The sequence below is a fragment of the Gavialis gangeticus genome, unplaced genomic scaffold (assembly GCF_001723915.1).
Source record: "Gavialis gangeticus isolate Ggan-Ray unplaced genomic scaffold, GavGan_comp1, whole genome shotgun sequence".
Lineage (NCBI taxonomy): Eukaryota > Metazoa > Chordata > Crocodylia > Gavialidae > Gavialis > Gavialis gangeticus.
In genome coordinates, this window is record NW_017729003.1 from 15,134,749 (window position 1) to 15,145,837 (window position 11,089).

Here is an 11,089-nt window from a genome sequence, read left to right on the forward strand (position 1 = left end):
ATGAATATGAGCCACCAATGTGATGTCACAGCTGGTAAAGCAAACAAAACTCTGGCTTGCATCCATAGATGCTTCTCTAGCAAATCCCAGGATGTCATCCTCCCACTGTACTTGGCCTTGGTGAGGCCGCAGCTGGAGTACTGCATCCAATTCTGGGCTCCACAATTCAAGAAGGATGTTGAGAAGCTTAAGAGAGTCCAGAGGAGAGCCATGTGCATGATCAGAGGGCAAGAGAATAGGCCTTATGATGAGAGGCTGAGAGCCATGGGACTCTTCAGCCTGGAAAAGCACAGGCTCAGGGGTGACCTGGTGGCTGCCTATAAGTTCGTAAGGGGTGTGCATCAGGATCTGGGGGAACATCTGTTCATCAGAGTGCCCCAAGGGATAACAAGGACCAATGGTCATAAACTCCTTTGTGACCATTTTAGGCTGTTCAAAAGGAAAAACTTCTTTACTGTCCGAGCCCCCAAGGTCTGGAATAGACTCCCTCCTGAAGTGGTGCAGGCATCTACTCTGGACTCATTCAAGAAATGATTGGATGCTTATCTTGCTGGGATCCTTTTACCCTAGCTGACTTCCTGCCCTTGGAGCATGGGGATGGACTTGATGAACTTCAAGGTCCCTTCCAGCCATAAAGTCTATGAAACCTATGAAATCTATGAAATAGCACAAATGGATAAACTATCTACGTTTCATAACCTTATGAATGAGAAGAACTGTGTTATATGTGAGACATTTAAAGAAGACATTGCTAGTGTTGTGCCATGTTTTCATTATACAACCTTGAGCCTAGTAAAACGCTTCTGATCATGGGCTACTTTATAAGTCTAACATTTTGGCAAAACTCATGATTCAAGCTAGCCTAGGGTTTTTCATGAGTGTGAGTGTGAACCATGTGAAGGTAAGGTTTTCCTGGTTCCTGCCTAAAATAAGGGAAAAACAGAGCAGATTTGTCCAAACTTGGCTTTGAATTTTAAAATCAAAATGAAATTCCCAGAGATGCAAACCCATCTCATGAAAACTAGAAAAAAAGAGCCTGCTTGAGTCCCTTTGATTAAAACAATTTGGGAGTTTTTTCAGGATTTCTTGCCTTTGATGCTAAATTGATTCACTTGAAGGCATTCAGCATAAAGCTCTGACTGCTTTGGTTTTCGATCTGATTCAATCTGATTCCACCATATCCATTAATGAGAAGACTGACATTGATTTGAATAGTATTGAATCAGAATCTAAATGTGAAAGATGGTGGATTTCACTATGAAAGAGCTGAATCATTTTCTAAGTTTTACCTAAATAGGTATGACATATTGTTGGCTTTCTGGACCTTCCTAATAAAACAAGAACTTTTCTATCTCATACTGCTGTTACAGTTCTCTGAAGGGTATCTTACAAATGCTAATTCCCTAACTTTAAATATAACTAGTCCTTGTATAATCACTTTCTGCAACAGAGTGAAGACTTCCTGGCATGTCACTTTTTTGTTATCTATAACTGGAGAAAACTTTACTAAATTCTATCTAAAGTAGAACTTGGATATAACATTTAAGGAAACTGAACACCTGTATTTGGTCAAAACATCAAGTTAAAGGAATTAATATACTGGTTTACATTTCTACTAAAAAATTTCTCTTTACATCTGAAATCTGAAATTTTTCATTCTGCATGAATTTCCAGTTCATTTAATGTATTGCAGCTTACAGACAATTATATTCATATTTATACCTTTGAGCATTGTTTGTAAACAATCATTGTAGATGTGTGCAAGCAATCATTGTACATGTAGACACTGTATACAACATGCTGCATTTAAAATCTTATCTTGGTCTATCCCAACTATGCAGTTGGTCTAATAAAAGATATCAACCACAAAATCCTTGCACCTCATTCCTAAAAACTTAACTTAAAAATTGCATCCATATTTTGTTTGTTTGTTTTAAATAATACATTTAGAAGATTTAAATTGAAGTAACACTTACTGATCCATTTCCTCTTTGCTAATTTCACCTTCAGATTCAGATGAAGAGGCACCTGTAAAAAGGCAAAAACATTTACTTAGCTTCCTACTTTTTCCAGCAATTTGTGCAATGATCATACAACCCTTCATTACTGGGATTTTTTGTATAAGCTTCTGAGATCAGAATATTAGATAGCTAAACTAAACTAAAAGATGTGTTGTAAAAATAAGCAAAGTTCTGTGCTGAAATAAATACAGAATTACCAGTAATAAATCTGGAGGCTGGGATTTAAATGAAGAAAACAGCATCCCTAAGTGGATGCCTGACTGGGTATGCTACTGGTTTCCTTATCTGTTACTAATATGACTAAATTTTTTGAGTACTACATTCCCTGGGCCATATAAATTGGAGTTTTGTGTGCTCAAATAAAGGTTTCACTCAGATGTCCAATACTACCATCACAAAAATATCAGGGTCTGATAACCATATAGGGCATGTCCAGATGAGCTCAATGTGCTGTGGTCCCAGGCACATGTGAAGATACTGCGGCTTGGGAGCAATAAACTCCAGCATGAACTGTGCCAGAATTTATTCAGGTGCATTCATTGCACATGTAGATGCACCCAATGATAACTAGATTAATCCAGAATAGAGTTGTTCTTTCCTTTAGATCGTCCCTGAGAACCTGTAAATCTAGTGCTAGTATATAAAATACATCCTACTTTTTAAATGCTGTCTTACTAATTGCTTTCTGCAAAGATTTATAACGTTACCTTCTATGTAAATCTCTGCAGAAGTTGAGTCTGTCCCATAGATGTTTGAAGCAAAGCAGGAATAACGTCCTGTGTCTTCTTCAAAAGCGTCAACAATAACCAATGAGTGCTGATCCCCTGACTGAATAATCTGAATGTCTGGTGAGTTTTCAAGCTCCTTTCCTTCACAGTACCACCTGTAAGGCAAGCATACAGTTTATCATGACAGAAACTTGACAACCAGAAGGAAGTCTAATGAACCAGGTGGTTTATTGCCTTAAGCAAATAGCTGTCATGGGCAAATTAAATTGACAGTGAAAGAATAAACAATTTATGTCTTTAGAATATGTAATTACAACAAATAGTGCAGCTGTTTTTATATGGCACTTACATCATATTAACACAGTTTATTTAAAACACCAAGAAGTATGCTTCAGGAGCAATTTTTTTCCAGGTTTGGGGATATAAAAGAAAGGACTGGAGAGAAATGAAGAGCTCTTTGTTCGGATATAGGGGTTTAACAGGATAAAAGAAGAGAAAGAACCCATACTTTGGAGTTCTGTTTCAGTTTCTTTTCACATCACATAAATTAGGTCAGTGCTTCTCAAAATATCTGATGTGGTGGACTGGCAATTTTTTTTCCAGTGAACCAGGGACCGGTGCCCGGTTCAGCCAGCGGCAGCAACTACGTGTAACAGCGCTACACAAATGTGCGACTGCCTGTTTCTTTCTCTTTCCTTACCTCACGCAACATGACGTTACCTGGAGAGTTGGAACGTACGAACTGTGGCGCTATGACATATCAATGTTATGCTTCTGAAAATATATTTCTTTCTTTCCTGGCAACTCGCTGCAGACTGGTGACCGGTGGCTAACGGACTGGCAGTGGTCCGTGGACCACCACTTTGAGAAGCACTGAATTAGATTACATTTACTTGAATAAAATGATATACAAGGTGTATACATTTTTTGAATATATTTTGAGAGAGCCAAAAACAATTTTATTGGCACTATGAAGCTTCTCTTTGATCCTTTTCTCTCTATTAGTTTGTTTATGTAGCTCTAAAATTCAGGTGGCATCCTTTCCTGATGTTCATTATATGTGGCATGGGAGACTGGGACAACAGACTGGATTAGTGTTTTCTTAATAGAGATGGTTATTCCTCCTTATTTCGTATGTGATATGCTGGTTTTTGGTACTGATGTTTGGCAACTGAAAAAAAAAATTAGCAGATGAGATAGGGTACTCTCGGTAGGCCGAAGGTAGCTTTTTACCTATTACCATATTTTCTCACATACAGACCAAACTGAAATAAAATGCACAACTGTATTTCTGAAAGTCAGAATGAAGGAAAAAAATCTTTCCTTGTAATAATTAACTAAAGGTGTGTACAGAAGTTCAGGCAGAATGCCGGAGAGGCGCTCTATGCTGGTTTACACAAAATACCATGAGTCAGAGCACCATTGAACCCAAGAAGGGTCTAGTGGGGGCTGGACTGGGCCCACAGGCAGGGGGGCTCCATTTCCCCCAACCCTGCTCCAGCTCCGGGAACGCCAGCCTCTCCTGCTGTGAAGATGCTCATGCAGAGGCTGGGGGGTGTGGGAAAGAAGCCTTCCCTGTTGTGTGTGCTCAGGTCTTGGGGGGTGGGGGGAACAGGTTTGACCAGTGTGGTGGGGGGTGGGTTCCCTACCCCCCTGGGCTACCCATGTGAATGTCTTGACAGCAGCAGCCTCATGCCTACTGCACCCAGAGCTGGGGCAGGGTGGGGCAGGGAATGAAGGCCCCCTGCCTTGTGGCTGTTCCCCATTTCCCCCCAAGACCCCAGTAGGGGTAGGTCGGGAGGCATGCACAGCAAGGGAACCTCCCTTCCCCCCTCCCGGTGTGAGCCCCCCTTACGCACACACTCTATCACCTCCTGCCCATGGCAGAGGACGAGTATTGATGATCATATAGGTCCCTTGCAGTCCTTCTATTTTATAATTCTATGAAAACTGGAGCCTGGCCAGCCAGAGCCATGCTCTGCCGCCGGTTAAGTTCCAAGCTGCAGGAGTAACGCAGCTGCAGATTCTCTGGCCTCTAGGACCCCAGGTAAGGCTGCTAGGTGGCCCCCAGGCTCCCGTACCCCACCTGAGGTAACCTGCTGCATGCCAGAGGGTGCATGGCACAGGCATTCCCTAGGGACAATTAGCAGCAGCACAAGGTGTCCTGCTGCTAGTTGTCCCCAGGGAACCAAATGTCTACACTCATTTGGAGGTGGCCACCAAGTGCCAGCAGTTAAGCCTGCTCACTATTCTGTTCCCTGTGAGTCTTCCACAGATTTTACTTTTGTTTTTGCCTGGTAACTGTCAGAAACTGCTCTTCCTGTATTTCTTGCATATGATGCCCACTATCATTTCCAGCAGCTGTTTTTTGGAAAAAAAATATGTATTGTATGTAAGAAAGTATGGTATCTGTCTTTCAGGCACAGCTCTGTCAAATCATAGCGTGCAGATCCAGGTTTGAACTCCTCCCAGGATGTATTCAGATCACTGTTTTGGTTTTGGCTCATTTCTACTTACAAGGAGTAAATTACTTGGTAAAAAAATCTGCCTTAAGCTTTATCCCTATAAAGTGTCATATTAAGTTTTGAACAAAGTAAAGCAGGGCTGGAATTTATTGTAATATTGCTCTTTTCATTGTCACATCATGCTGCATTTATAACCACTTCATAATTTAAGAAGAAGGTGTAGGGATAATGTTTATATGCCAAGGAAAAAGAAGTTTTCTACTACTATATAAAATATTCCCATGAAGTAGTACAGTTCAGGCAGTTGGGCTCCGAGCCATAATCTGAACCCTCTTGCCTTTTAACCCTAGTTAGGAGGTTGCTTAGGTTTAATACTCCGGTTGAATAAGCATCTTGGAAATATTACATTTCAATCCAACATGTGGCATACATCAGACAGGATGAGAATTCTGGATAATCTCCAGAAAGGCCTCCTGGCAAAAGAAGGCAAAGGCAGCTCATGGCACTGGAAGATAGACTCTAACAGAATTGTAACCCATAACTGAAAGCTGAGCCCCGAGGGAGTGTTGTAATTAGTGCAGTTCTACAAACATGCAGTAAGAAGCAGAAATTAAATACTGATTACATAACAGGAGAAATCAGCTGCCATTTGTGCCCCATTAATCTTAATGTGGTCTTTTTAAAGTGGAGAGGGTATTCCTTAATTTATTTTGGGCTGTTTTTAGTATGATCCATGCCTGTGGAGTCAGTTGACATGAATTTACAGCTTGTGAACCATAAAGCTATTGGCTTGGGGGCATGAATCCGATTGCTTTGTGCTGCTTTCCCATTAGAAGGACATTCCTTTGTACTGGAGTGCTGGAGTTCTAAGGTTAAATGACTGTGTGTGTCACTTTTGTGCCTTCATTTGTCTGCTTTGCTTATCTACTTTTAGAAGTTACCAGCAATGACTATAACTAGAAATATAAATTGATCTAATTAGCAGGGATCTTGGTTTTTCCTGATAAAAAATGTGCAAATTCTCTACCCCCACAAATAAAAAACCCCCTGGCCCTGCTGGTGCCCCTCAATCCCTGTTAGGGAGGGGGTAGGGGGGAGGTGTAGGAGGAATATGATGATGGTGGGGGCAGTGACATGCCAGTGCCCTGCCTCTGCCCATTCTGTTGCCCCTCACTGACAAGCCACACACCTTGATCCCTTGCTGGTGCTCCTCACTCCTGACTCACAGCCCCCTAGCACTGCCAGTGCCCTGCACACCCAACCCACAGTCACCCATCCTGTCCCCCATTCCCCTCATTCCTGATCTGCAGCCCCCTGCTCCCCTCTCAGTCCTGCCAGTGCCCCTTACTCCCGACCTGCAGTCCCCTGACCTGCCCCCCCAGCCCTGCTGGTGCCCCTCACTCATGACCTGCAGACCCCTGCCTCCCTCAGTCCTGCTGCCAAAGCAGCTCCCACATCTCCTACTCTCTTGCCAGACCCCATGCCAGAAGCACATGACCCCTGACAACCAATCACCTTGCTCACTGCTCCCAGCCCCAAGCAGCCAGCCTGGGAAAGCAGAAAATCTGGACATTTGCTCTTTTTTTAGACCCCACCCTCCAGATGCAGCACAGGGGTCCAAAAAAGAAGACATATCCAGGAAAACCCAGTTGTATTAGACTTACTGCTTGTGACTGGGGGAAGTAGTGTGTTATGAGCACATATGATATAATTTAGTTTTTAGGTTGTGGGCAGGGACTTGAGCCAATCTTATTTAAACCGTTTCAGGAAATACCTATAGATAATTGAACCTGGTCTTTCTTGCTGCTGCCACCACCTAGCCAGAAGGATTTTTCAATAACTCAAAAGAAGTCTATATTTTAAGGATTGGTTGGCTAGCCTGGTGCTATTTCTCTCCTAACAGCTACAATGACATTGCATAGGTCTTTACTCACTCTTGATCTGGCAAAATCCTGTTGGCTTTTTGTTTATATATCCTCACTACACTGTGTCAATAGCTAAGGTACTTGCGAGCACACACACACACCCCCACACACACGTGTGTGTGTGTTGTTCACACATACATGGATGTGTGTGTGTGTGTGTGTGTGTGTGTGTGTGTGTATAAAAACCAAATGCTTGGTACATTTCCACAAGAATACATAATATTTTCCTGCTCATTTTCCTTGGTCAAGAAGCAGCAACTCCAGGGTTGCATCAGTTTGGTACATACACCATCAGTGTGGACAGAACCTATTCTAGAACATTCAAACCTATCATGAAAAACAGGACCTTTTTCCTAAAGGAATAACTTTTTAAACAATGAATAAGTCTAGGAGTTCTTATCAGCCATAGAAGAAAAATACAATTGTGTGTACTAAAACCCTGACCACAAACATCTCATTGAAGTCAACAGAACTCTTTGGATTAGGTCCTATTAGGAAATTTCAGATGATTATCTTGTAATCCCCAAAGAGCAATAAAGGAGGTCATTAGCTTGATCTAGAGCATGGCTTATTTTTCAGTTCTTCCACTTGACAGTAATGGTCAAGTTTTCAGAAAGGAAGGCTAAAAGCTCATTTGCAGTTGTATAACTAGAAACATCAGCAGTTATCTGTATGTGAAAGAGACGATTTTCATGTGTAGTTGCCCATTACTTTAGGTAAATGTGTCACAGCAATACACATGCATTTTTATATATGCACTTCATGCAGTTTAAAAAAAAAGTAGTCTTATGGCAACAGGTGATCTTGCTTCAACAATAATGAAATATACTATTGTAGAGAATGAAGAATTACCAGTATTCTAGAACTTCATACAAGCTTCAGCAGTATCTTGCCAAAAATAGGGCACCCCTACATGTGCAATTAGCACAGCTGAATAAACTGTGCTGAAGTTCATGCCACAGTTTATTGCTCCCAGGCACAGTGTCTTCATGTGCGCCTGGGACTGCAGCACACTGGGCTGGGGCGGTGCAGCCCCAGCTGCCAGCCAGGAGCTGCTCTGCCCAGACCCCACATGTTGCAGAGGGGCTGGCAGGGGCATGAGGGTGCTACAGTGTGGTGCTAACTGTAGCTCCCTCATGCCCCAGCCAGCCTGGGTCATCATCCACATGTGCATTTGAGTGCATGTAACTGCTTGTGTTGGGCTGTATTATCCAACAATGGAGTTAATTAGTTTACTGTGGCCCAATAGTACCACACATGTAGATGATGACACTTTACTGTGGAGCTAATTAGGCAACTTGCAGTAAAGTGCACGTGTAGACGCACCCATAATATACTTTAATTTCCCTTTTTTTAAACCCATGTTGTTTCTTTGTCCTCTTAGATGTTTCCTATCTCAACACACAGATAAAGTGAAATGTATTATACTAAATGTTCTGATTCAGGCATCACTAAAATAAAATGGCTATTGATATTTCTAATGACTAACTTACTGAATAAAATATAAGGATTTAATGATTATATAGGGTCATGTTGAAGATTATATTTCACTTGCTTCTGAGGCAAGGGCTTCTTCCGTGCAAGGAAAATGAAAATACTGCATAAGCCTTTTTTTCCTTTCAATTAACTTGCATGAATGCAGAATCCTGCCATTAAAACCATAAGAAGAGATGATGCATAATTGGGTTATTTCTGTCTTTTCCTCTACACACACTCTTCCTCTCACCCCTCCAAAATTAACAACTTGAATTGGTTAAACTGTTCAGTAAACTTCAACAGACACTTCAGACGTGATCTCAGTTTTATCATATATCGTTTACTTACTACTTTCATTTTATCTAAAGTTTGAGTTGAATTATTTTAAAATGATGAAAAAAGAAAACGAAAGCTCCTTTGTAATTCCTTTGTAATTTTTATAAATGTAAAGACATATTTATATCCAAATATTATTTTCTTCATTACCACTTTAAGGAATGTTTTGGTATGATTTTACAACCATCATATAAAATTTCAAATGTCGTATACTTCTTACTAATTAACATTTTATTCTTACTGTTGAAATACTGCGTGTGGTAGCAATGAAATGTCAGTTACAAAGGGAGTTCTGACATTGAGATACATGGCATGGTTAAAGTACCAATAGTCTCTGTCACTGACATTTTATTCCTGCCATGAATTGCAGTAATAGCTCCATGGCACAAGTCAGATTCATATTAAGCACAACTAGCGTCAAATACTCTGTGTCGCTTTCATCCCTGGTATAACTTTAGTGATTTGAGTGGAGTTACTCCAAAGCTGAATTTGGCTCCTTGAGCTTAAGATAAAGCTGATAGATGTCTTTATTAAAATTTCAGGAAATTCTTACAGCTTGATGGAGGTTAACTGACCTTTAACTATAAATGAAATAATTACAGGTTTATTGTCTTTTTAGTTTACTATGTGTATGTTAGAGAATGCTTTCATAGAAATCTCATGACATGCAGCCTGTTTTTAGAACTGCAAACCCTCATGACACTTGCAGGATGGTTGTATATGCCAGACCATGCAATGTGATTCACAAGTAAAATTAACTTAGCAGTGATGAGCCAAACAGTTTGGAAAAATGTGGACACCTCTCAACCCAAGAGGATAAGGAAGGTCCATCTGCCACCACTAGGGTGGATTGTATGTCAGACATACCACATTACATGCTCCCTTCTGTATCAGAACTTCAAAAATTGCTAGAGGTTCTCATAACCTTTAACTTCATGAAAGTACACGAGAGCCTCCCTCCACTAGTGCTTACTTCTTATCTGCACTGTAGCCAAAGTAAATATAAGTTCCTGTTTCAGAGCTGAGGAGGGGATTTTAATTGCATTTTACATTACAGGTGTAGACAGAAGTTACATTTTTCGTGTTCTGGGCCCCTTGAAAGTGGTCTACAGCCTTGCCCTTACAGAAGAGCAAGGCTGTAGAGCACTTTAAAAGTGCCCAGCTGCATGATAATCTGAATCTCCGTTACATGACTTCTGAGAAAGGTGCTCCAAAGCAGAGCACTTTTATTAATATCTGTGAGCACACATGAGGAGCAGGGCTGGGCTGATGCAACCCATCTCCACCCCTGGTACTATCTTCAGAATGGGAGGGGGAGAAGGGAGGGGAGGGAGTACCATCTGGGGTTTGCCCAGTTTGTGCCCCCCCGCTCCACTTCCAGTCCACCCACCCCACCCACCAGTGCTGGTTTGGCAAACCCCAGATGGAACTCCCTCCTCGCCCCCTCCCATTCTGAAGACAAAGCTGGAGCTGGAGTGGGGAAGGGTGGTGGGGGGGCTAAGTGAGAGTAACTGCAGCATGATGTCAATCCAAACTGGAGCTCAATCCCCTCAACCCTGCAGACCCAGCAGCAAATGTCTGTTGGGCCAGGAGGAACACCCAAGGTAGGAGCCAGCACCACTTCGCTTGGAAGTTGGTTCCGGATCCTAACCGCCCTGACAGTGAAGTAGCACCTCCTGATGTCTAGTCTGAATCTATCCTCTGCCAGCTTGTGACCGTTATTCCTAGTCACTCCTGGTAGCGCTCAGGGGAACAGGGACTCCCCCAGTGCCTGCTGGTCCCCTCTCACTAGTTTGTAACAGGCCACTAACTCCCCCCTCAGCCTTTGCTTGTGGAGGCTAAAAAGGTTCAGGTCCCTGAGCCTCTCCTCGTAGAGCCTGCCCTGTTGCCCCCTGATCATGTGAGTGGCAGTCCTCTGGACCCTCTCCATGTTGTCCACATCCCTCCTGAAGTGCAGCACCCAGAACTGGACATAGTACTCCAGCTGCGGCTTGACCAGTGTGGCATAGAGGGGGAGTACCACCTCCTTGGACCTGCTTGAAATGCATCTGTGGATGCATGACAAGGTGTGGTTGGCCTTCCTGACTGCATCCCCACACTGCTGGCTCATGTTCATCTTGGCATCAATGATGATTCCA

At 42.4% G+C, this 11,089-nt stretch overlaps 1 protein-coding gene across 2 annotated transcripts in view; it reads right to left on the reverse strand.

The window, feature by feature from the left end:
• Positions 1-11,089, reverse strand: part of MYPN (myopalladin) — a 106,614-nt gene that overhangs the window by 81,761 nt on the left and 13,764 nt on the right. For both annotated transcript variants that reach the window (XM_019507875.1, XM_019507874.1), the window contains exons 2-3: positions 2,729-2,904; positions 1,977-2,028 (exon numbers count right to left, since the gene is read on the reverse strand). In XM_019507875.1, coding sequence (XP_019363420.1) covers positions 1,977-2,028; positions 2,729-2,904 — 228 coding nt within the window. The remainder of the gene's footprint in view (positions 1-1,976; positions 2,029-2,728; positions 2,905-11,089) is intronic.